This window comes from Psittacula echo (assembly GCF_963264785.1).
Source record: "Psittacula echo genome assembly, chromosome: 4".
Taxonomy (NCBI): Eukaryota; Metazoa; Chordata; class Aves; order Psittaciformes; family Psittacidae; genus Psittacula; species Psittacula echo.
In genome coordinates, this window is record NC_137738.1 from 103,834,317 (window position 1) to 103,861,589 (window position 27,273).

Below are 27,273 nucleotides of genomic sequence, written 5' to 3' on the forward strand. Positions count from 1 at the left end.
CCTCCAAGAATGAGACTCTCTTTTGGAAAGAAATATATTAAAACAAGTTCTGCCTGTTGAGTTTGAACTGGCAGGATCTTCTGCTCTGCCTGTCCAAGTAGGACCCTGAACATGCTGCTCTAGTTATGTGCCCAGTGACAACTCAGCATCCATTGAGTTGTGCTGTGGTTCAGATCACTGAAAAATAAGTGATCAATTTATAGAAGGAGAGATGAAACTCTTAAGAGGTTTTTTCTAATGAATTACAGAATGATTTCTGAAAAAATGTTTCAGTGTTTGAATAGTCAAAGTTAAGTATATTTCTGGAGCTGGGGTTAGGATGGCAATATTCATCTTTGAATTCTTAGGAAAGATAAAAATCAAAAGTCCAAACCACTTGCTATTTTTTTAATGTTCACATTAACTCAGAAAAATAGACAAAATTTTGAAAATTTCTTACTTAAACATTGATTGAGGAGCCATATAAGGGGCATTTAATTTCTTTCTTAAAAAGACTTCTCTATGTAGCAGCATAGGGTTTGAGGGACAGATATTAATTGATTTATCATTACGGTCCTTTTGAAACAGGTCATAAGACTATCTGTTGAAAATTGAGGCCCCTAGCAGAAACTCCTGGACACCATTTAAACAGAGACTTTTGTCTTCTCTTTATCTGAGTTAATAAAGCATTCTCTAGTCTGATGTGGGTGATAAATTGAAATGTGTTTGATATCTTTAAGGGTGTCTGATTTTTTTCTGTTGGCAACACTGTTTCCTCCATTGACACACAAGTGAAGATAGTTGTCTTATTCAGTACAAATAAAATAGGAATTAGGCTTTTTTTTATTTGTACCACTATTTGCTACGTGTGATGTGTTTGCCATCTGGCTTTCCATGCATGCCACATGTTTCTTGTATAAGCATCTACTATTAAAGACAAGTGTTGGTAGCTAGCATCACTAACAATTCACATGCACTGAACTGAAAAGCTAACATCTTCAGCTGATGGTAGCTGGCACTGGTATTTTGATAGTCTTTTGTTGCTTTAAATGTAGGGTGATAAAAGCATGAAGAGCAGCTGCTGCTTCTTCAGTACTACAGAAGAGGTAATATTCATGAATGTGTTTTTGTGATTGGTGAAATACTTTCTTGTAGATGAAACAAAGATATTGGGAATATTTTAGTGGCGATCATAAGAACATAACTATAACTTAAGCAGTTGAGAAACTGAAAGAGCAGTCCACCTATTACAGCCAAAGCTGGAGTAAAATCCACCGATCCTTAGGGATCGGTGTTGGGACCGGTCTTGTTCAACATCTTTGTTGGTGACATGGACAGTGGGATTGAGTGCACCCTCAGCAAGTTTGCCGATGACACCAAGCTGTGTGGTTCGGTTGATACGCCGGAGGGAAGGGATGCCATCCAGAGGGACCTTGACACGCTTGTGAGGTGGGCTGATGCCAACCTGATGAAGTTTAACCATGCCAAGTGCAAGGTCCTACACCTGGGTCGGAGCAATCCCAGGCACAGCTACAGGTTGGGCAGAGAAGAGATTCAGAGCAGCCCTGCAGAGAAGGACTTGGGGGTGTTGGTTGATGAGAAAATGAACGTGAGGAGGCTTCAGTGTGTGCTCGCAGCCCAGAAAGCCAACCGTATCCTGGGCTGCATCAAAAGGAGCGTGACCAGCAGGTCGAAGGAGGTGATCCTGCCCCTCTACTCTGCTCTTGTGAGACCTCACTTGGAGTATTGTGTGCAGTTCTGGTGTCCTCAACATGAAAAGGACATGGAAGTGTTGGAACAAGTCCAGAGGAGGGCCACGAGGATGATCAGGGGAGTGGAGCACCTCCCGTATGGAGACAGGCTGAGAAAGTTGGGTCTGTTCAGCCTGGAGAAGAGAAGGCTGCGTGGAGACTTCATAGCAGCCTTCCAGTATCTGAAGGGGGCCTACAAGGATGCTGGGGATGGACTCTTCATCAGGGACTGTAGTGACAGGACAAGAGGTAACGGGTTCCAACTTAAACAGGGGAAGTTTAGATTGGATCTAAGGAAGAAATTCTTTATTGAGAGGGTGGTGAGGCACTGGAATGGGTTGCCCAGGGAGGTTGTGAATGCTCCATCCTAGGCAGTGTTCAAGGCTAGGTTGGATGAGGCCTTGGGTGATATGGTTTAGTGTGGGATGTCCCTGCCCATGGCAGGGGGGTTGGAACTAGATGATCTTAAGGTCCTTTCCAACCCTAACTATTCTATGATTCTATGAAAAAATATTGCAGGAAGCTTTAAACTGAAAAAAAATCCCAAATCTGAGAAAACCCCACCGAAATAAGTAGGTTTTGGGCTGAAGGAGTGAGAAGGGTCAACACACTTTAAAACTCTGCAGTTTAATTTTTGCACATAGTACTGTAGTTACAATTTATATAACTGAAGTTTTTCTGATATGCTTGCTTATAATTCATGCAACAACATGTAAGTCACCTTTATTTTTTTATCAAATGAAAAAGCCAAGTATTTTTTCCTCAGAGGTGATGATGAATGAATTAGTGCAGTCTTTCACCTTATCAGTATGTCTCAGCTTTTGAGACTTGAGACTACTGCTAGAGGTATCTGTATGAGTGTCTGTATCTTCTTAACCATGGGGCTTGGTATAATCAGTCTCGAATTAAGAATTGGAGTCATGTCTTCCAAGTCTTGGTTAGGACCTCTATGTTAAAGTAATCCACTTGATTTAAAAGTCAAAGTAAGGTGGTCTAAATTCGAATCAGTAGAGTTGAAAGGCTAAAAAATAATTTATCCACAGGGCTATCAGTTCTCAGAAATCTGTCCTGCTTTTTAAATTTTGCAAGGGGTAATCCTTAACCAGAGATGGAACCCACTTCCACAACCCGTCCCCCCTAAAAAATTTTAACATTTATCTGAACCAGAACAGCACCACTCGGCAGAGAAGTCATTGAGTCCTTTAGCCATTTCTGACATCCGCCTGCAAAAAAAAGCAGCTATAAACATAACTTACCTAGCTAGTTACGCTGACAGTTCAGCTGTTATCTGTTACTGAAGCAGGATGAAGCCTACCGTGTAACTTTTTGTTGAGTTTGAGTTTTCTCTTTTAGAATCATAGAATAGTTAGGGTTGGAAAGGACCTTAGGATCATCTAGTTCCAACCCCCCTGCCATGGGCAGGGACACCTCACACTAAACCAAAGCTCTGTCCAGCATGGCCTTGAACACCACCAGGGATGGAGCATTCACAACCTCCCTGGGCAACCCATTCCAGTGCCTCACCACCCTCTCAGTAAAGAACTTCCTCCTTATATCCAATCTAAACTTCCCCTGTTTCAGTTTTAACCCATTACCCCTTGTCCTATCGCTACAGTCCCTAGTGAAGAGTCCCTCTCCAGCATCCTTGTAGGCCCCAAGGAATATGCAGTGTAAAAAATGCCCCCTGTTCAGTATATTCTTACAATTAGGATGTACACTTCTTCCCCCCCCCCCTTTTTTTTTTTTTGCAAAGCTAATATTCAGGTGCTTTCAAACTTGACTGAAGTTATCTTCCAAAAATTTAAATACTACCTTCACCAGGAAAAAAAAAAAAGTGGAAGTTATTCCTATTCTTTTTGGTTTTCCTTATGTTTTTTTGTTGTTGTTATAATTGTAAATTAAAAATTAGTTGTGCATCACTTATCAATTCAGTAACAGGAAGCATTTTTATGTACTTTACGTGTCAAGAATTGACTGTGATCAGTTTTTCTGGATGATTTCAGATTCTGAGCAGGATATTAGCATTGACTCTGCTGGGAATGAGATACAAATAGTTGTGCATGTACTTAAGTGCTTTGCTGAGTAAGGTCTATTTATTTATAGAGAAAAATCTTTCACTGAAATCCAGAAATATCAAGACTCATGATAATTTCTGGTATGAATTGTTGTTAGGTTTTAGGCATACAGACAGATTTCCCATATGTAGACTAGGATGTGAACTAGGATGTGTGCCTTATATACTTTATTGTACTTGTATATATACATGCTTTTCCCCATACTAAATGGAAAGTTTATACCCTTATCATTCAGGGATAGTACAGCCAACTGAAGAAGGAGCATGTGTACCTGAGTCATCCTTCGCAGTACCTGAGTCACTTAAAGGTTTCCATCTTACTTTTGCTTGTGGAAAGTTAATGGTGTACCAAAGTCCTTATCTTTATCAATGACTGTTACTTTTTTGTCACTGAATACAAGGGATATAGTGGTGGGAGTAAAGTAAAAGAATCCACTTACTCCAGTCTGGGTCACTGGGGCAGGGTTATATATTAACAAAACCTTCCTGACAGCCAGCTGTCTCATCTGCTCCAAACTCTCTCAGTGAAGGAGACTGTTGGGCAGTTTCCACAGAATTTATTTTCTTTTCTGACAGTTACTCCTCTTTTTCTCAAGAAATGATGTCTGTGATAACTTGACTTTTTTGTTACAGAAGAGTATAGAGAGAGTAGGATCAATCAGTGTTAGTGACTCTGGATATAATGTAACAATAGGTTGTATGTGCAGGATGTATTTCATCAGCTTTGCTAATTGTTTAAAAAATAAGTATCTCAAGACACAATCAGTCTTCAGAAGCTATGTAGATAGTTTTGCAGACATAAAAGGCACAGAAAATTGAAGCTTGCAAGTCCCATTGTACCATACATGGCATAGTTGCAACCTAGCCACAGAAAACTGAACTGTTCAAAATGTCTTTCACCACAAGACCAAGGAAAGGTCAGTCACTGGTCACTTCTGCGGACTAACCCAGTCCCTTAAGCTTTTAACTTTGAGCATGGTTTCTACAATTGTTATTAATGCCTTGTTTTCTACCAGTGTTTTGGAATTTCCAAATTGTGCTGTCCAAAAGGGTGCAGGGTGCAGTAGGGTAAAAAAGAGAGTTTTCTTGTTAGGCTCTTCTCATCAGTGAGACATGCAGAAGCCATCTCCTACTTTTTCTGTATGTCGCAGGCCTGAGGGCATCTGTGAGAGTGAGTTGAACGCCTGCTACCAGTTTAGTTTGTGACCTTTTCTAATTTATAGGTTTTCTTCTAGGTTACCATTCTTGAGAAAGTTATTCACCTTTATTTAAACAGCAGATTCTCCGAGTCTGCGTTTTTGCATTTGTCCATTTAATTTGATGCTGTTGGTTTTGGGCTTTTCTGATTGATCAAGACTGCTGTGTTCTCCTTCAGTGTCTGAGCGTCCTCCAATTTGATGTCATAGTAAATTGTGATTGTTCCTGTTCTCTCATCTAGACTACAGATATTAACCTAAGCAGAACTGAACATAGTATCTCTGTGTGGGACTCTTAAAATACCTTTTCTTTTTATAGGCAGTCATTGTTAACAACTATAGTTCACAACACTACTGTAACACTTGTTCTTTTCTGAGTGTACAAGTTCTCTTGGATAAATATGGAGGCAGCGTCAATTTTTTTCTGAAACCAAGTTGCTTTGGTGCTGCTGCTTGGCATTTACTAATAAAGTCAGTTTTCCTATGAAATTAATCAGGTTGATATGCAATTACTAGTTCTTTTCATTCGGGTTGTCTTTGCAACTTGTTACTCTGCCAGTGTTTATGGGTTGACCATTTCTGCCTGCTCAGAATCTCAGATGTGGCAGTGGTTGCAGTGGAACATTGTGTATGAGGGCCAGATGCAGGACAATTCTTTGTATACAGTGTAAACTGTGCTTTTAGGAAAGTGGCTGATAAAGAACATGATAACCAACTCTCTTCAATCAGAATCCTATATGGTGCTGTTGACACAGCCAAGTCAGTCAGTGAGGTTTTTAAATGCTTAGGATTCTTTTGAATTGTTAGTTGCAGCCAAACTCAGTTTTCTAGTTGAAAATACCTTCAGGATCCTACCCAAAGAGCTATATTTGGTAATGGCACAATTGTTAGCATTGCTATTTTCAGGTTTAAAATATGCTCACGCAAAGAAAGTGGAAGCATTTTGCTGACAATATTTGCTAAGCATTTTCCCAGCAAGACCCAAAATTACCAAGTCCTGATGCTGTGAGTCATCAGTATGCCTTTTAAAATTACTTTTTTTTTAGAACAGACTTCTCAAATATACATCAAAATAAGTTAACCTTGAAGGAGACAGATTTACTTAGAGCTAAAACAAACAGATGCTCAGCAAAGCTGAACTCATCATGCTGTTTTATAAAAAAGTTCTGCTATTGCTATTTATTCCTATTGTTATATAAGGGTTATACTTACGGATCAGTATTTTATTAACATAAGCACTGAACAAATTTATAACAAGAATATAATCTTAATAAATCTAGCTAAAGAAATGAAGGGTATAGTTGGTGTTGTGGTTTTGTGTGTTTTGTTTTGTTTTGGGGGTATTTTGGTGAAGATGTCTAGAATTTCCTGGTGGCTCTGACTTTTACATGGGACCAGGACCTCCCAAGGGCATACTAGATAACCACTGCCATGTGTGCCATGTGAAAATAAGGCAGTTGAAATACCATTAGTCAGGTGGTCATATTGTTGCTGATTTTGAAAGTAGAATATGATGACCTGCTTGAGTGAGTCCAGAGTAAGCCATGAAGATGATTAGAGGACTGAAGCACCTCCAACAGGCTGAGAGAGCTGGGGTTGTTCAGCCTGGAGAAGAGCTCTGGGAAGACCTCAGAGCAGCCTTCCAGTGCCTAAAGGGACCAACGAGAAATCTAGGGAGGGACTTTTTATAAGGGCATATAGGGATAGACAAGGTGGAGTGGTTTTAAACTGGCAGAGGAGAGATTTGTATTAGATATTATGAAGTTCTTCATTGCGAGGGTGCTGTGACGCTGGACAGATTGCACAGAGAAACTGTGGCTGTCCCATCCCTGGCAGTGTTCAAGGCCAGGCTGGATGATGCTTTGAGCAACCTGGTCTAGTGGAAGGTGTCCCTGCCCATGGCAGAGGGGTTGGAACTGAATGATCCTTAAGGTCCCTTGAACCCAAGCCACTCTACGGTTCTGCGATTAGTCATTGTGATACATTCAGGTAAGTTGGAAATCGGCTTCTTGCAGAAGCTATGCCTTGTTCTATGAACAAATAGAAGAGATAGCAGGATAGTAGATAGGTGTAAAGATGCTTAGAAACACTTTTGAAAGAGGAGACAGATGGCCAAGAACTGGCATTTGAAAATGGAGCCATACCTATACTTCATACTTTGAAGACCTAATATTGAGGTCAGAAGCATGAGAGGTGGGAGGTAACATGCTAAGAAACAAGTTTGCGGAAGTCAAAATATTTGGCTGTGAAATGACATTCTCTGACTGCATTCATCATTAGAAAATGTAGGGAAAATCATTAAACAAGCAAACAAACAAAAAATCCACTAGGAAATAAGCAATGATTATCAGAATTGCCATGAAAACAAACTGTGTTACTCAAATTATGCTCTGCAAAATGTGCGCAATGCCTGACCCTTAATGGTCCCATCACCCTAAGCCTCAGTGCCTGTCACCAAGGACAATTATTTTTTGGTGCTTCTGTCTTATAATACCAGTAACACGTTAGAAGAATGGTTTCTCCTTATGTGTACAGTTTTCTTTCTGGAGTCCCTATAAAAGAGCCTTGCAAAACACGTTCCCTGAGTTTGCTGTTTTCTTACTTTGTTTTACCTTATTTAAAGCAGAGAAATCACGTTTCAGGGTTCCTGAAGTATTGCAGATGCTCCTCTAATAGTATGCAGACTTGAGTAGTCCAGTATGTTGTTTTTTACAGACATATGTGTATGGATAGATGTGTGTGTGTATATATAAAATCTTTATAAACTGAAAATCTGGAGGCAATTTTCCTCTTGCAACCTGTGTAGACAGACTAACTCAGCTGCCATGGAGGCCAGTGCTCTTGAAGGTAAACGTGCACATGTTCTGTTCCATTGGAACAGAGCAAACGGTTCCCTACGTGAGTTCTTGGAAAGGCAGTGGAGCTCCCCTGCTAGGACAGTTGTTAGTAGTCAGGAAAGGAAAGAGTTTACAGGTTAAGAGCATGAAGTTAGTTTTCCACCATCTGACCTTTCTCACACGCCAGCACAGAGCAGCTTTTCTGTAGCATCAAAAGCTGTTATTGTTTGCCAGGATAACTATGCTAATAAATCCTCTTGTACAAATGTATCTATTATGTTATAAAAAAAAAAAAATTGTGCTACTACAAGTAGTTTTATTAGTATAACTGCATTTCAGCGAGGCCTTTTTCCATCATCACTCTCTGTAAAAGTAAATTTGCATTTTTAACATATTCCACTACTTTTTCAGTATTGCCTAGGTCCTCCCTTAAGGTGCACTGTAATAGCAAGTGACAACAGAAGTTCTGTTCTGTGGCGTTAACAGGAAGAAACATTCAGCTCTCAGCACCGAGCTGTTAATTACAAAGACTTTCAAAAGTGTTTCATCCACAGGTTTTTTTTCCCTATAATCTTTAGGTTATTTTCTTCCTTGCTCCAGTAACTTTTATTCTACAAGCACTTAAGTTAAAATCAAGTAAGAATGATCTGATAAGCTTCACTTGTCTGTCTAGGATCTTGTTTGCAGTTACTAGGTCTTTACTCATGGGTGTTGTCCCTGGTCTGCATGGAATAACAGATTGAATGCTCACAGTCTCCTGCAGTACAAAGCAAATTCGGTTTGCATAATCCTTGATGTGCAGCATGAATGAAGGCAGAACTAGGCTGTCCTGGAATAAATCACTGCTGCGTGTCACATTAAGGTCTTAGTTTCATCTGGTTTAGCAAAGTGTAAGGCTTGTGTCAAGGGATGTTTCATGTGTGGATGTCATACATTTAGGTATGGATTAATCTTTAGAATACTTCTTAGAAAAAGTAAAGAAGAAACAAAATGATGTGTTTTCTGAAAGACAAGCCAAGCTCTTCTTGGTGGAAAAAAAAAAAAAAGAAATCTGAGTGTTTGCAAATATGTATGTATTTATACACCATACATTCTGATTAAAATTCATTGCTTTAACATACTACCTTGACTACCTTATATATGTAGATAGGCACTTAGCTCACAAGTGAGTATTTTTCTTTGCGGTATTTCAACATATTTCTTTGTAAATAAGACATTAATATCACTGGTTTCTAGATATTGTTGTCCTCAGAAAAAATGTAGATATAAATCATACTAAAATAGGTAATCTGTTTTACAGTGTATTGCCCACCTACATTGTGCCTGGCTACCCTTCTTTCTGTTGTGAAGAACTACTTACTAAAATTTCATGCAAGTAGCTGTTAGGAGTAAGAAGTAACTTTCATTACCAGGTTTTCTTCATTTATGTATGTTTGGTTGTTTTTGCTTTAAACAAACACCTCTTTAATCCCGTTTTTCTTTATAGGAGATAGAACTGTATCTGATTTGTAACTTAAGTATATTTGCTTTTGTTTGACTAACTCTCCAGTCAGTGTATTCACTTTTGCTATACCCTGTTAAGAAGTTTACCATAATGAGCAACTCAGAACAGTTTACTTTCTGAAAAACAGCTGACTCCTGGTAATGCTCAAGTGTGGTTTGTAACATTCCAAACCCCAGAAATACTAAAATGCACTGTTTTTTCAAACCTGAGATTCAAAATAATAGATTATGAATCTAAAATTGAGAAATCGTGAATTTGAAATATGTATGAAATAGATTTCTGATGAAGAGAGAATTTGAAAGTATTTCTTTAAGAATTCTGGTGAGATACACAAACCACCTTCTGTAAGCTCTCTGAACATAACTAGCATGCTGCTTAGTTTATTCAAAAGGGACTGTAAATTCTGGAAGTTTTAACTTGATATGTTTGCAGGTAACATGATTGATGTGTAACTCTAGAATGAAAGGAGTATTTAGAGTCTTGGCTATCAGTTCCCCAGTTCTTATTCCTTAAACAAAGACAGGTCAGATATTAGTCTTGTCCTCTGTAAGTGTTACAGTTTCTGACTTCATCCTATGAATACAGACACATACAAACTCAGAAAATACTCTGACACTCAAAACACCTATCGATCCCTAAATCAGAAAAAAATATAATAGTGGAGGGGGGCTAGCCTATCTGTCATAAGACTTTTTTTTTCATAACTTCTCAGAGGTATATCATATTATAAATGCATTAGAAATGTTTTGCTCTGAGGATATGTAGCATTCCTATAAAGGTTAAATCAATAAAAATGATTTGGCCACATTCCTAAGCATGGCTAGAACAGGTAGCCCGTTGTTTAAGGTACCCTTGAATTTCTGGATCAGATTATTATAGTGCAGCAAAAAGGCTTACTTAAGGCTTCTTACTGTCTGCAGACGTTCTGTGTTTCTATGTGAAGATATCGTCAGCCTAAAAAAACCTTCAGATTTTCTGAGCTACTGAAAAAAAGAGTATTTTTATGTATATAGGTCTCAAATGTTGTGCTGTGTGTGCTGTAAGTTTTAGAGGAAGTTTTGCACCAAGAAGGGGTGAAGACACATCAGTAATTGATAACAAGCAGGTATGTAAAGAAGAAAAAAAGAGATGTCTTTTAAATCGCTGTTGAGACTAGTAGTTGTTGCCCGTCTCAGTATCTTTCTTAGTTTGTTTAGATTATTTTTATTTTATATGTATCTGATCAAGTGCAATAGCCATCGCACTTTGTATATTCTCTGTATCAAGCCAGTTCTGTAAGTAAGTAAGATTATTAAATGTAATGGTAGGAGACTTAAAACAATTGTTAGTTCAAATCCTTACAATTTTATACAAAGCTGATAGAATTTAGTAGCCATTAAGTAGTGTTTATTCAATACATCTGGTTGATTCAGTAGACAGTGTTGAAGTATGACAGTAGACTTTCTATAGATGCAGTGCTTTTAAAAATCTTTCATGAATGTTGAGGAGCTACTGTATATTATTGTTACAGGGCAGATTTGTGTCTTATATTGCTTGCATGTGCTGTGTGTCTACGCTCCTGACGTTTTTGTATAGGTTTTATGGAGCACAAGCTTACTGGAGGAACATGTCACTAACATTAGAGTTCAGATTGTGTGGGTATTTTAGATTTATTTCACTCAGTCTCAATGTGCCCTTTAAGAGTGCTGGAACTGAAAATCTGTGCCTTTTTATCTTTGTTTCTTCTTAATTTTTTTATTTTAAAATGTTGAGAAAAAAGTTAGATTATTTTAAGGGTATTTCCTAAAATGTAAAATGATGAAGAGTAATTCTGATGATAAAGTAAAAAGCACACACTGCTGCTAACTAGGACTATATGTTTCAAGATGTTTTTCAGTTGTGAAAATTTGATCAGTGAATTAACCACACATCCGGCTACATACATCTTTGATCAGAATTGGAACATTCCAACTCGTGTGTGTGTATATGTAAGCTGGCTCCGTCGAGTAGATTTTTCACATGTGCACTACACATGTGCCTTGAAATTAGTTTGTAAATTAATATTATAATTTAAAGTAATACAGTTACACTCTTTCAAGCCTTTTGTACATAATGAGTATTAGAAATATTTATTTTTCTATCTGGACAAGATCAAGCCTTCCTTTAAGATGTATTAATACGCATTTAAGTGGCTCAGCTGTAATTAAAATTTTTACTTTTGCTTTTAAAGGTAGTATTAAAATGTTACTTTAATGAGCTTAGAACCCCAAATTATTACAAAGTCATGACTAAATTAATTGCTGTGCAGAATTAACAGTATGATTTTAGGTCCTGTTTCTTAAATACTGTAAAATTAAGAGTTGTTCTAGTGTTTGCACATGCAGTACACAGAATGAAACTGTTCTTGCTACAGCAGGAAAACAATTTGTGCTGATATTTCTTCCCACTTGATGCTAAATTTTTTTATTTTTTTTTTTGATTCCTAGGTGGTGGTATTTTATTATCCCTAAATGGACTTATTCTGAATCTTAGTGTCTTTAATAAAATGTTGGTATAAAGATTGTGCTCTCTGAATTTGCTTTAGTGTTTCTGTTTATGCCTTTTAATCAGAAAGGGGGAAATAAAAATATACTGAATGGCAAGAAAAATATAGCACTTAGTTTTGAATGTACAGAGTTGGATGTAAGAGGGGTGGGAAGGAAGTAAAGTTATGCCCTTTATGCAGAAAATCCTTTTGGGAAAAGAGAACATTTTTACTGGTGTATATTAAGGTACACCGCCTAAGTAAACAGTTGGTGCTTTCTGGTCCTGTCAGATTTAAATAAACCATTCATTGTTATGGCTTGGTTATTCCACAAATAACCAAACACAGCCGAGTTAAACTTTGATACCAGTGATTGGAAAAACGCAGATGATGAACTCTCTTAATGAGAATTTATACTGGTGGTCTTGACTTAGAGAAAACAAGTTTTGCAGATTGCGTTAGGAAGTAAATACACTGCAGATTTCAAGTACTCTATTACAAAGCTGCTCCTGTGCTGGAGTATTATACAATAGCTACTAGCATTAACTCATCAAACGCTTGTTAATAGAGTCACTAAGCTGGGCCATATGTGTTCCTTCAGTGTTAAAAAGCAAATGTGACTTTATCCCCCCCCCCCCCCCCCCCCCCCCAAGTTTTCTATTTAATGGTGGAGGATTCTCAGTTGTATAGATTCTGCATTTGAATGAAAACAGTTACTTGTGGAATTTATACAGAAAACGCAGCAGAGGCGTAGGTACTATAGCAGTTCAGTATAATTTATTATACCTAAAAGGCAAAAAATACCAAATTCTAACACAGTCTTCAGAAATAGATTATTTTGTTTGTTTGTTTGTTATGGCTTAAAATGCCTTTTAAGTTCTGTTGAATACTAATTACTTAATCTTTGTAAAATTAATCTTGCTGATTCTACATGAAGGTTAGTATTTATTGTCAATTATTGGTGTGTTATAGTTTTACTATTAAAATAACATTGTGAAGAAACATCAGTTCCTGTCAGGACAACTCTGCATTTCACATCAGAATTCTTTCAACATAAATATGATGTGCTTGTATGTTTTTTTTTTGTTTGGTTTTTTGTTTGTTTGTTTGCTTGTTTTTTATGTATCACTGTCAGAAGAAATATATTGCACTGTGTCAAAAACAGCAGCCAACCTGCAAATAAGACTCCTTTGGCTAAAATTTATGGTTTCACTTTGAAAGTTGAGGTGAGTTAAGACTAGCCAGGTTAGTGTCCCCAAAAGCAATTTCTCTCTTCATGGGACTATGAGAAGAAACAAGATACCAAGACACTTACTCCCAACCATCCATTTCCTCAGAAATAGACAAGTATTCTAAAATGAGTACTTCTGCCATGTAATATTTCACTACTAGCACTAAAAATTTATGTAGAACAGCACAGCAGCAGTGATGCACATTCTTCTTTACAAATACTAAGACAAGACCCTTGCTGCAAGTTCCTACACTGCATATTACCAGAGTCAGTAGAGATACATGAAGAGTTATCAGCATTCTTTGGGTGTTTGCACTGGCAAATCTGAATGTGATAGCTCTCTTTTACAACTTCATTGTTAGTGTAGAAAATATTGTACCAGTAGACAAGTTTCTAAATTTACACTTTTTTTTTATATAAAGAATTTCAAAATTTTGGAAGTATGGATTAGGAGGAACTAGAAGTTTGAACTGTATACACATGCATGTTTGCACATGCACAGCTCATTAACATTTCTTAAAAGAAAGAATACCCTGTTCTGATACCACACATGGATACATTAAAATATCATGCTTTTTTAACTCTGTCTTTTCTGATTTCTGGTTAAATGAATTAAAGATATTTTGGGGGAATATCACTACCTGGAAGTGAATGTATTCAGACATAATTATTTGTCTATATTTTTTTTCCTTAAGAAAAATCAAAACAAAACAAAACAGCCAAAACCAAGAAACAAACCACCAAACAACCCACCCTCTCTTTTGCTCACTGTATAGGGTCATATATATTAAATGTGTTTGAAGAAATTCAGTGCAACAAGTAATAATGACTTGTAACAGCACCCTGCTCCGGTTTGCTGTGCAACACCCACTTTCAGAACAACTGCACACAGTGTACTGTCGTTGGTGTATATGTGTGCTTATACGTATGGATGCAAAGACATTAGTGTTATAACTAATTTTCTTTGTGATCGAGGCTGGGTCATTTTCCTCTGAACAGTAAGATATTATGTAACTGGCAGTGACTCTGTCTTAGTAAACCGCAGAGTGGATTTAGATGTAAGATATCTGACCATGAGGGATAAGTAAACAATGGTTTGGCACACTTAACGGTTCAAATAAATTCTGGGGAAAATAAATGTATGTAAGGTCATCGGCTTTTAACTTTCCTTATTCAAGAAAATTAATGATAATACATTTAAAGCCATTATGAAATGCTAGCGATTCTGATGAAATGCTATATGTGAAGTAAGCCAGTGTCTATCAGAAATATAGTAACCATATTTGAATGAATTCCTGCCAAAATATTTTTGCCACAGGGTTTTTAGCTATAATGTATTAAAACTTAAAACTATTGTTAATTCCAGAACTGCCTAGCCTTAATGAATATGGCATTTTTAAGAGACAGACAGCAGAAGAAACTGGTTTTAGCCTTTGCTTTAAAAATAAAGGTAGTTTTATTAGAGATGAAAAAATATTCTTAAAGAAAATTAAAAATATAGTAAATACCAAATGATACCAAAATACCTTACTTTCTAAAGCACACTGCGTATTTAAAGCAAAATCTAGCCTTTTCCTCTTTAATCTTTTGATATGCTAAAACTATTTTTTATAAATAAAAATGTTTAATAAGGAGTAGGTTGTGCAGAATAATGGAATTGCTCTGATTAAAAGAACTTCAGCAGTTACAGTGAGTCAGTAGAAAGCCTATAGGTTTTTCCCTCCTGGGGCAAGTTCATACATGAAATAGGAAACTTATAGCTACATGAAGAGGGCTAGAACAGTACACAGTATGGAAACAAGCAGAATGAAAAATATATACAGGAAACAGATGCATGAATAATGGATTGTTTTATTGGAAGTGTTAAAGTGTTTTACGATATAGTAACAAGAGTTTATTTTGTCTTTGTGCTCATCTTTAAAATATCCTCTTTAGGGTGTGCTTTTCAGTATGTTAAGTGGCAGGTCTTATATTTATTTGTAGAAGAGAGCATGTTTATGTAAGGAAACGTGCTCTTAGATTTAAGCTTTATTAACTTAAAAACAAAAACACCTGAGAGCAGAAGATAGACCTACTCAGTCTGTTCTCCGTAAGGCTTTATAAGGCAATTTGGAGCCAATGTATACAATAGAAATTAAAGCTATTGTATACAATGTGAGCAAAAATTAATTTTGTTGATAACAGTAGTTTCTTGTGGGGGTTCTGTGGTGGAGGAGGTAGATGCTTTCTGCATTTTGTGGGTGACTGCTGTCTCCAGATGAAAATCTGTGGTTAAGTCTTAAGTCTGGCAAAATTTGCAAGGAAAATGTCTGTGAAATAGTGCACAGTTTGCTAGTTTATTTCTGAGTACACTCATCAGAATAAATGTTGTATTTATTCCATTTAGACAAATTAACGTTTTTATATTTAAAATAACAGTTGAATATTTTCATGCTGCAGTTTCTCAACTGGTTTTATGAAACTTTGATTCTTTCAGTGCTGAAGTTAAAACCTTAAAATGCTTCAGTTTTTACCATCTTAAACTCACTATTTATCTTGAGGCTGCCTTAATTAAAATATATACTCTAGGGCATATTAAACATGGCAATTTATTGTAATTCTTATTAATGGAGTGTATTTAATGAGTTTTCAGAACCAACTCCATCACCTACAACACACTATGTTGATTTTTATTAGGTACATAGAGTAAAACACACGGTCTAATTTTCAAGAAGTACTCGGCTCTGACAGCTGCCGTTGGCTCTTGTAGTAGCTGAGCAGGAGAAATGTGGGTGCTCAACACCTTTGCAGCCTGGCAAGCTCAGGATAATTCCTCCCTTCCCTCTCTAACTTCCGCGGGGTGTCCTGGACTTCTGCAGAAAAGAATGCCAGATTTTGCTTGTATTTTCAGCTTCTGGTGTTGAGAGTTTTAGAAAGTATTTCTTTGTAGCTGTTTAATAATGCTACCTATTGATGGGTGTGTGCCACAAGGTGTGATGTCCTTCAACACAGATATTATTATCTAGCTTCTGTTTGCTCTTTTCAGCTGTGTGCATTGCATAGTTAGCACCTCTTGCAAGAATTACTTGCTGCTTGATTTTTCCCTTTATACTTAAATGTAATACAGTATTAAATGTTCATTATTTACTTAAGGCTGCTCTGAGCTTCTTGTTGTTTATAAAAAGTACAACTGAGTTCTGAAAAGCAATCAGGGAAAAATAAAGGCGTAAGGTGCAATTTTGAGATTAATATTAGACCGACCATGACCAAGAAATCTTACTGCTTGAGAGGAATTTCAGTATTATTGTTATGCTCTTAATGTGGGGTAGCAGAGCCTTTAAATATTTCTGGTAGAGTAGTTAATACAGCATGGAAGTTTGATATTTGTACAGTTTGTAAAGGAATTTGAGGTGTTACCCTATTTTGACTTCAGTTTTCAAGTATGCACTGGTGCATCATTAATCATAGGAAATGCAAAAATAAATAATATAGTCCCTTTGGATTTTTCATGTGAATACTTACCTTTTCCTTTTTTTGTATATACAGTTGAGGTATTTAGGTAACCCCTAACCTTTTGCTTCAACAAGGAGGTACAGTATAAAAATATTACCACAGTCTTCATATGAGCAGTTCTCTCTAAGAAAACCTCTAGATGAATATTTATTGAAAAAAAGCAAAGTTGCAATACAGAATGACTTAGCTTGGCCTGAATATTATATTTTAGACCACCAGTGAATAAAATTAAAAGCACATGGATTTCGAATAACTAGAAAAGGTTGTAATTGATTAGCACTGCATGAAAGTATTGAAGTGGAGTAAGTTTTGATTTGTGAATGGTTCTATTCAATAGAGATTAATCCTGTATGTTTGATAAAATCTTAGTACCCCTAATGAGTGTTAGGTTTTTTTTTTTCCTCCCTTCCCAGTTTATTTAACCATCGGATATTTCAGTGTTCTAACAAACTGGAACATTTCAATCTTAGTGAATTTTACATCAGCGTAGTTGATTTAAACAATATTGACTATTAATAGTTCATTTGAGACAGATAATTAAATGGGTCAGTGCATTTTGCTGCCTAAGAAGCCTGTAAGTGGTGTAGTGCAATTCTGCATGGTTTAAGGGGTTTCACACACTGAAAGACTTAGTGAAAAGCTTGCAGCTTTCTCAGTGCACATGAGAATAGCCATTCTTGCAGTTTTCAATACTATTTTTTTTAAAGTCCCAGTATTTTGAATTTTATTTTATACAAAGGGTAGTGATTTCTGAGGTTTTGCTTAGCGGTTACAATAATATGAATATGTTAGAGCTGTGACGTACAGAACATTCTGCTCTATATATGTAGATAATGAAGAAGGATCTGTCCCTCTCTTATCAATATCTTAATTAAAATAAACACCCCCGAAGATTCCTTACCAAATAATAAAGCAGTTTGGAACTGGAATCTACAAAGGGTTTTTTTTTTGGAACAACAAGGCGACAGTGAAGAATATTTTAATAAAAGCCAAGTAAATATTTTGTTGTTAACTTGAAGACTTTCATTTATACTTAGCATGTCTGTCTATTGGGATCAGCTTCTAGAAGTTATTTGGAAATTACTGATTAAATTATCAGCCAAATTTCGATCTGATTTGCTTTCTTCAGTGAAATCCTCCTATGAAGATGCACAGAACATATTTGAAAATAGGGAGCTTTTTAATTATGAGTGCTGTGGGAGGCATTTCAGAAGTATTTCATTCTCTGATGTACTTTGTGTAAACAATGTTTACCGAATTTTCTAATATATATATACGCTGCTTGGGTTTTTTGCATAGTGTTTATTTTGAGCATTTTTTTTTCTTCAAGTGATACAGATGTGAATGTACTATCCTTTGCTAGTTGAAGCTAATGCACTTACATTTAGAAGCTTTAAATGGTTTACACAGGCATGATGCAGTCAAAACCTGTGTGTAATTAGCATAAGGTAGAAATACTCTGGATATGAAACGCAGCATCTAGTTAATTCAAATGTACTTAATTTTAGAGGAATATATATTCACATTAATTAGGAAGGGATCCTTCCTCTTCATGACTCTTGTTTTCTCTTTCATATGAAGTCAAAAACAGATAGACAAAACCAAATGAAATGAGAATTTTCAGAAATGTGGTTAATGGCATAGATTAGCAACCATGCGAGTTAGTCATCTTAGCATTGTTTTCCTTCCCTATTATTACTGGTTATTATGTTTCATAAGTTAATTCTTGAAGAGAAACATAATTAAATTCAACAGTCCTGAAAGGAATAACGTGGAGGTGTGAGTAGAAGGAGATAGAGGCAGTACAGAAAGGATGAACAGATCATGTGTTCTAACATACAATTGGTAGAAAATGGCAAATTTACAAGTAACTTGGGTCTTCTCAGTTTTGTTCTTTTAAAAATATATTCTGTCTCATTTTTATGTAGGTTGGGTTTTTTTAGCTTCAATTTTAGCTAAAGATGCATTGCTTACATATTTACTTATATGTATGATTGTATGCTTATATGTATGAATGTATGCTTACATGTCATTGCTTGATAGAGCTGCTGAGATTTATAGTCCCTCACGCCCATTCTTTGTGTCCAAAGTGAAATTTCTGTGCCCAGACCTATTTAGTGAATTTTAGGGAAAAGTATTATTCACGTTACAGAACTTCTCCCTTGCTTTAGGAATGATCAAAAGTAGATGAATTAAGCAGTCAGCACTCCATGTTTTGATAGTTTTAGCCAACTAAATTTCTTCTAATCTCTTTTGGAAGTAAAAGCAAAAGAAAGTCCCTATACATGTAAACTGTATTTCCTGTTGTAAACACTGGGATAATGTGGTCTGGCTACGCTTCTGCTGTGCTTCATTAAGACAGCAGTTTCGGTAGAAAAGCTACTTACCAGCTTTGTGTTAGTATTTCAGCTCAATGTTCGGCGTGTTATAGCTACATGACCAGCCACACATTATGTTATCTCTTCTGCTCTCTATAGATCCTAAATTAAACTGGTCTCTCTCCTGGAAGAAGCTATTCTGTATTTCTTTTCATACACATGGTCTTACAGCTTATTCATGGGCTTAACTGGGATCCGGTCAGAGCATATAAAGTAGGAGGGGTAAAAGGAACTCCAGTCATCATTTCATTACAATACAAGCTTAATGGGGATGTATATACTGAAAATGGTTCTAGCATTGTTGTTTTTTGTAGAAGAGGGGTAGGGGAGGAAAAGAAATAGGTTTAGCTGCTATCCCAAAATGGTTTCAACATGATGGACACCGTTAAGAAAATCTTGTAAGTTTTCAGAATTTTATTTTCTTATCTTTCAGAATTTTCAGTCAGTTTTCCTGATGTTTCAGTAAAAGATGCTTTGAAAAAAAATTGAATATACTTCTTACTGCTCATCAAGGGTGACTAGAATACAGCATTTTCCAACATGCTTTAAAATAAAACTTGCTTTTACTTGCAGATAAATTACGTAGTCATATTCAGTTTTATTTAATGTTCTGTGAGGTGCTCTATACTGATTTTTAAGACTGTGTTTGAGAAGAAGAAGCTTTTCAAAGTAATGATAGAGGTGCAACTTCATAGCGTATTTATGATTTTTATAGGCATGCATGTATGCAATGCGTATAAATAATTGCCTTAGAATATATATATGATTTCTTAAAGGAATCTGCTTTTACCATTCAGAATATTGAAGTAAATATTTGGCAGTGCTTTTCTACAAAGTTTTTAAAATACCACTTTCAATTAAAGCTTAAACTCATCAGCATGTTAAATCATGTATTTTTGATTTCATAGCTTAATATTTTTATGCATGAATGTTCTACCTTGTTCATAATAAGTGTAATAAGAATTTGCTTTTGCAAACGAATATATTATCACAGGCTTTGCTGTGCAATGAGGGCAACAAAAGACTAGAGAACTGCAGATGTACACTGATAAATTCAGCTGATATATATGCTTAAAAATAAGATGTCTGGAACAAAGATAGGGCAGTTATGGATAGGACAGGCTGCTATATGCTACATGCTACTCATTTTCATCAGGGTTAAAGAATAAGCAGTCTTAAGTCTTATAATTTTAGTCTCTTTCAATATCTTCCGTTAACTGGTCTTGGTGGGTACATCTGTAAATGTTAGGCTTTACACCAGAGTTCTGAATAAGATATTCTGTGCTGTTATTGGTAAATTCACAAAGTACTTGATCTTTTTCCCTAAGATAATATTAAGCATTAGACTAGATCCCATCAGACTCTTCTGAATTTGTGTAGCTACACCTTGACCCAGGTGACAGCTGAGCACACCTGCTGTCAAACACTAAGGACTTCATTTTGCTCAGCTTGTCAGCTAACAAATTTGTCCATAAATCTGCAGAAGTTTACGGTGACTTCTCTCTCCTCCCCTCTCCCCCCCAAAAAACCAAGTAAGCTATTTTAACACCTTCACATCCCATTCAGCAGGTTTCTGCTTAGATAACTGTAACCAGCATTATTAAAAGTAAGAAAACTCCCGACAATGGAAAACAGAAACTCAAATATTGCAGTACTTACCCCAAAAGAAGTTTTGCTGACATGGTGTCACTGAACTGAAGAGGCTGTTTGATGCCATAGTCCCTCTCGGTTCACTCAGAGCTTTCACCTTCTGGTGTAAATACTTGGATCCTCAAACTGAAAACACAAACCATAGCCAAACCTTGTTTTAGTTTTACAGTGTTCCTGGGTTGCATAGACTCTATAGTTGGTTTTTCCCTGTCAAAAAATTGTGTAGCACTGGTAACTTGTGAAAAGCAACGAAACAAAACCAAAAAAAAGGGAGAATGAGCAAATATTTGAAGGACCTACTATTACTGCATAGACTGTGGTTAGAGAGCACTTACTGACTCTGTTGGTCTCAGTGGCTGGTAGTGACCTGCGGAGATTAACCATTTAAAAACCAGAGACTTCTTGCTGTCCTCCTGGAGAAAGTTTGCACCGCACTTGTGGTTCTGTGGTTGTTTGTGAGGCGAATGAAGCATTCACACAATCCAAAAAAGCAAAAGCTTTAAAACTCCTTTTTTTTTTTTGCAAGCACTGTTACTGGAGCGAGCGAGTCATGTGGCTGTGACATCAGGACTCCAAGTAGGACTGCCTACACTGGGGCTTTTTCTTTCTCTCTCTCTTCCCCCCTCCCTTTTTTTTTTTTTTTTCCCTTTTTTTTTTTTTCTCTTTTTTTAAGTATTTTGACAAAAGGCCCGTGGTAAGGCCCTTCCTGGCATCCAGAAGGATATAGCTTTTTAATTTTTGTGACTCATGAGGATTTGGAGAGAGTACAAAATGCTGTAAGAGCCCATACTTCTGTACAGTTAAAGCATATGGACAGCAGAACTTTATTTGTACTCTCAGTTCAGGTTCCCCCCACTCTTCTTTCTTTTTTTTAAATCCTTTTTTTTTTTTTTTTTTTCTAATCCCCTTTCCTCTCCCTCCTTCATTATTGTGTCTGTGGAAAAGTGAGCAAAATTGGCACAAGTGGCTGTGTGAAATTCTGAACAACAGTGATGATTTACAATAATTTACATCTTTGGATTGTATCACGATCTTGGGTCTGCTTCATATTTGCTGGGTGGCTGGATTCCTTCTGTTTTACTTTTTCTCCTTGTCGTCTTATACTTGTGAATCTGTAACTCATTGTAAGAAACTTTACCTTTCCTAAGGTCTAGTAGTAGGCTGCTTGTTGGGCTTGTGTTTTTTACTGTAATTGGCTGTCACAGAAGTGTTAGTCTGGGGATTCCTTTGCAAATCTTAAATCACGTCTGCCTTGCTTTACATGCCTTCAAAACTACTTGGCAGTTTTATGTAATGCAAATTAAGGGCAATTATGTTTCTTTTATATTTGGGGCAAAATATGTGATTTGGATATCATAATTAGTTCTGTAATGCAGTCTAAGTGATGGTTTTGAATACCGGTATGGCTGGGATTTAATGTAGATGTTGCATAACAGAATGAACTGCGAGAGTTGGAAGGTTTTGATTGCGCTTTGCATTAATTGCTTATTATAGTTTCAGTGTTTAAGAGAAATAGAACAGTCCTAGACTTTTTGGGATGCTATAAATAACTTTATTCACCAGTTAATGTTAACACTTAGTTTTAAAATGAAACATAAATTTGATGCATATGTAAGATTTAATACTTAATATCATATGTGTACATGTGTGTGTAATATTTTTTATATACTTAACATATTGTAACTTTGACTTTGATTGTGTAATATAAGCCTTTACTGTACCAGGACAGAGTGGGTTAACAAAAGCAGTATTTTTTTGTTTATAATAGAGGCTTTGAAATAAATTGCAAAATGCTGTGTGTAGTAAAGAATAATGTGCACAGACAGTGTGTATTAGTAGTCTTGATTTGCTCACTCAGATTCAGAACAAAATTGGAAACATCTTTGAGAAACTATCTTATTTTTTGCCTCTTTGGACATTATATCTAGAACTTTCCTTATTAGTCTGATCGTATCATAGATGCACTGTATTTTTCTAGTTTTTGCTGAGTGATTTTGAAATTTTTCTCTTTTTTTTTTGTCTCATATATGTATTTGGGAGCAAAAGAATTGTGTAAAACATTTTCTAGATATTGTTTAGCTTTTATTTGTAAAATAAAATGCATCTCTTTGAAGCTGCCATCCCTCCTTTTTAATTTTCCTCTTTGTCCTTAGCTTTCCCAGTAAGAAACTGGCCACAAATGATGTGAAATGAGTATCTGGAGGTGTGAGTGGAGAGCAGGTTCTCTGTTTTGCAGGGATGGAGAGAAAATGGAAAGGGAGATATCAGTAAAATTACAGATTGTGTTTTGATTTATTAAAGCAACATAAAACCCTTTTCATAAAAACCTTGAAAGTCATTAGACATTGTCAAATTTATAAAATTCTACCTTAAAATGAAGACAGTGTTCTGCAAATCACCCATCTCATACAAAAGTAAGGGTGATATTTAATTCTCCTAATGACAGATTGCTTTTGTTTCTTTAGATTTTCACAGTATGGTTAAGAGTATCAATGGAAAAAAGCATATAAAAAGATGGTCAGAATGATAATGTTCTCATATAAACAAAATACGTTTGTGTGCATTACAGTTTTAATCAACCTTTGACGCAGCCAAAGCTTTTGGAGGTTGCTGCCACTGTGATTTGTGGAAATCTTAATTGTAAGCATGATTTTTTTCAACTACAGTTACGCACTGAAGTTACTTATCAACTTCTGTTTGGTGATAGGTAGGCTCAGTATTTTTACAGAATAAGTACCTCATGTCTTGATCTTAAATACTTGTTTTGGTTTATTATGAATGCTCTTGTTTGATTTTTAAAAGTTCAGAACTTAGTCACATCTTTAGTATGAGCATATTGAACGTCCTACAGAAGTCTGAATTTTAAAACTTACTACATTGAAATACTGGGCTCTGGCTTTCTCTGGAATGGCTTTTTGATGCTTTCACTTGTGTACATTCTCTAACTTTGTTAGAGTGGATAGGATACCTTTCTAAGATTTTGTTGGGTTTTCTTTACTGTACATACTTTTTCACCTGTGCTGTCAATCAAGACCAAGTCTTCATCTACCAAGCCAAAATCCATTAAAAGCAGAAAAAGCCTTCAACTGAGTAGTCTAGATGTAGTTTGCAGAAACTGTCACTGAAAAAATGCAAGTTTTTTAATATAGAGACATTGTGAAGCTAAACTTCACGCAGACCTAATACCTGGGAAACTGACAGCTTCTTTCAGTATAGTTTGCACTTCTAATGAAGCAAATGCGTGAATTCTGAAAATTCGCTATAAAGCCAGTGTCTTGATTGTAGACTAGTGCTTGACAGCCTTTTGTTTAAAAGGTAAATCTACAAAATTCAAAGTTAACTTTTGTGTTCCATCAGGGGATGCTTTAAGTCCCAATTACACACACAAAGGAAGTATTTGTTAAGGAATTTCTCTGGTAAACTATGAGCTTGATCTTTGACAGCAAATGAAATCCTATTTAAAACCAATTGTAATACAGCACTGAAAGATAATTTAATCTTTCATTTTTTTTCTGAAATGTGTTTTGAAACTTTTAAGCCGTGCTTTATTTCCAAACATTTTGCCTTATGTCACTCAAAGTTCATATAGCATATAAACAGTAGGATACCCTGCTGAAAGTTTATTTGTACTTAAATGTTTGTTTCTGTGCTACAACTGGAGAGATATAAATATTCTCCCAAAGCAGTGTGATGACAAACTTGTTAAATTGCACTTACTTGCAAGTTTTACAGTATCTACTGTAACAAGACGCTGATTTTTGTACTACAGAAATTCCTAATACAGTTTCCTCAGACATAGGTATTAACTGTAGGTGTTATTAACATATCTGTTTCCACTAGAGCATCATTTCCTGCCCCCCCCCCCCCCCGCATCCCCCTTGATCTGGCGAGTGAGACCTCTCTCCTTGGCTCTGTTTTTATAGCTTATAAGTAATTATGTATTTTAAAGGTATAGCACTGTGTTTTCTGATGATTCTTAGCTAGTATATTTAATGTACCATTTAATTTAGAGTATTTGTGCATTTTATGGAACTTTTTGTTGCTAGATGTGGCTGTCTCTTAGACTTCGAATTTCCAACATACCTGCAACAGCTTCAAAGATGCTGATATCCCATATACTAATTTGTTAAAATCAACTGCTTGTTAATTAAAAACATCATAACAGCAAGGTTATTTTAGTAGTCCTTCATTTTAAAATACTACTTGTTGGAGTTTTACTGCTGCCTTTTTATAATGACTTTCTGTTCTCTGCCATATAGCCTTTTTCTAAATTTGATATGGTTTAAAGTAGCCAGTGCCTGGGACCACTAAACATACAGAGGGGGAAAAATTGCTGTTACATCTGTAGTATAAATAAATGTTGTCTGTTTTCTGTACAGTGGAATCAGGCTACTGAAGAATCAAATTAAGCCTTAAACTGAAGTGTTATTTAAATTAAAAGGATGGTCATCTTCTGTTAACCAGTGACTACATCATGTAATAATGAGTAGTAATAAATTGTTTTCATTCATCTTCAGTTGTCAGCTGTCTCGCTGCTTCATAGAATATAAAATATATTGTCCAGCGAAATAATCTAATCCTGATCAGGCTTTGAATAAGGGGCTAGATCTTAATGGCCGGATGGGTCTCATCTTCATTATTCTTGCTGCTCATAAGTTTATTCTGAGAAGTGTTACTTTTCCTAGCTATTTTCTCCTATATGTTTTTATGTTGTGGTTTTTTTTTTTTTTTTTTTTCTTTTTTAAAGTCAACTTGCAGAAAATATGGGAAACTTGTCTCAAATAACAGCTGAGGATGTGGCTAGGTTAAGGCAGGAAACTGCTACCCACAATGCAATGTTACATACACTACCACTTAATAAAATTTATTTCAAACATGCTACTGACAAAACCAAAGAAAAATAATATCCTAACTATGTTAGTTAGTACACTAAATATATCTAGGGAGAAGTGAAAGTAATCTCTCCAGAGCCTTTCTTGCTTCTAGGGTACAATGCTACCAGTAGTTAAACGAGAACAGATCTCAGTAGTTAAAAGCAGTGACCTATTTTTGGCAAATATTCACATCACTCTGGAAACAAATGATTATATGCTTTTTAATAACAGTCAAAGTTATTTTATATCGACAGAATTCAGATAAGCTCTCTTTTCACATAGTTTTAGAACTGGCAGCTTTTCTTGCTTCATCCAGTTTTCACTGAATCTTACCTTTACTGTAGCCAAGCAGCCTTTTACCTCTCCTTCCTACTTAATCTGCTTGTAGGTTGGTGTGAAAATATTTTCCATGTCATATGTGAGAAAGGAACTGAGAAGAGCAAAGTTCATCTTTCTAGATTATATGAAGATTTAAAGGTTCTGGTTGGTTTATTTGATTGCCTGCAGTTTGAAGAATGTGTTAATCTATAAGAGGTAAATAAATTTAGTTGAAAACTTAGGTAAATTTAATAGACTTGAATGTTCTATGATTATTTCCAAGTATCAGAGATATGTGGACAATGCGTATGAAGTCATTAATACTGGTATGCCATAAATGTCCTGAAAGTCTTGTTCTAGATGTATTTTTTTCTGTTTGTGTTTTAAATGCATGTATATGAAGGGTGATCCTCTTACAGAACGTTTTTGAAGCATTTGCCTCTATAGTTAGAGAACAATTATCAAGAACAGCTGCTGTAGTGCTGTGGATCCTATCCATGGACTCATGGTGGTCTGCTGAACAACGTTCTTCAAGTTTGACAGGTGAGACAGAGACTCTCCAGTGCCACTACTTTTGGATGAATCTAGCTGTGGTTGGAGAAAGTGCATCTTGCCAAAATATATGGGTAAGACCACACACAGTCTTTAAAATAGTTATTGTAAGCTTATTTTTAGGCAATACATGTCTTGACAGTTCTTTTATTTGCATGCCAGTTTCACTGCTGCTTATAGATTTTTCATTTATTTTAGTAATGGCAATTGCAGATTTAGATCTATGTTTGTAAGGCTTCTGCACAACATTTACACTGGAAAAATACAGACTTGCTACTTTCAAACCTCAGTCGAGATTAGGGAACAGATTTTAAAAAATACTAAAGCAGAGTATACAAGCTCTTCAGATTTGGTGTCAGCGTTCTCCTGTTAAACCCCTTTCCCAGGGCCATAGTTCAGCAAAAAAAATTTGCTTCTGGTTTTAAAATTACATCAGTTTCTGTAGCTTCTGTGCTCGTGTAGGTCTGCAGCAATGTAGATTTAAGGCATGAAATTAGTTTAGTAAGTAATAAACCCATTTTTTTAAAATTGCATAGTTATTAAATACTGAATTTAGAAACTGTATTTAATTTATAACTCCTGGACAGTATTTTTCATGTGTATTTTAATGTATAGAATATCCATTGCATTCTAAGTGACTGCTTCAACAGTTGGCTCCATAATATGGATTTAAAATATTGTATGTTTAACTGACAGTACAGAAAGGGTGTTGCACCCTGTAGAATTTCTGAGTAAACAATAGCCATTTGGTAACTTTCAGAACAGATGTTTTTTAAATACCCCAAGAGAAATTAAATATAATACTGAAATGGAATATCATAAACTGTTCATTGGGTAGTGATGCTTTAAAGTTATGGAGTCATAATGACATGTTTTTTTTCCCTATTTCTGTATTTTCCAGATTGTCTTGCATAATTAATGTAGGACTGTTTCT

The 27,273-nt window shown here is 35.9% G+C and overlaps 2 protein-coding genes across 4 annotated transcripts in view; one reads left to right on the top strand and one right to left on the bottom strand.

Moving 5' to 3' along the window:
* The window catches only part of RUNX2 (RUNX family transcription factor 2), a gene marked incomplete at both ends in the record, with an annotated part of 224,263 nt that extends 203,601 nt beyond the window's left edge, over positions 1-20,662 (bottom strand). For both annotated transcript variants that reach the window (XM_080616200.1, XM_080616199.1), the window contains one exon: positions 20,605-20,662. In XM_080616200.1, coding sequence (XP_080472326.1) covers positions 20,605-20,662 — 58 coding nt within the window. The remainder of the gene's footprint in view (positions 1-20,604) is intronic.
* SUPT3H (SPT3 homolog, SAGA and STAGA complex component) overlaps positions 1-27,273 on the top strand; it is a gene marked incomplete at its 5' end in the record, with an annotated part of 253,155 nt that overhangs the window by 13,346 nt on the left and 212,536 nt on the right. The window lies entirely within an intron of this gene.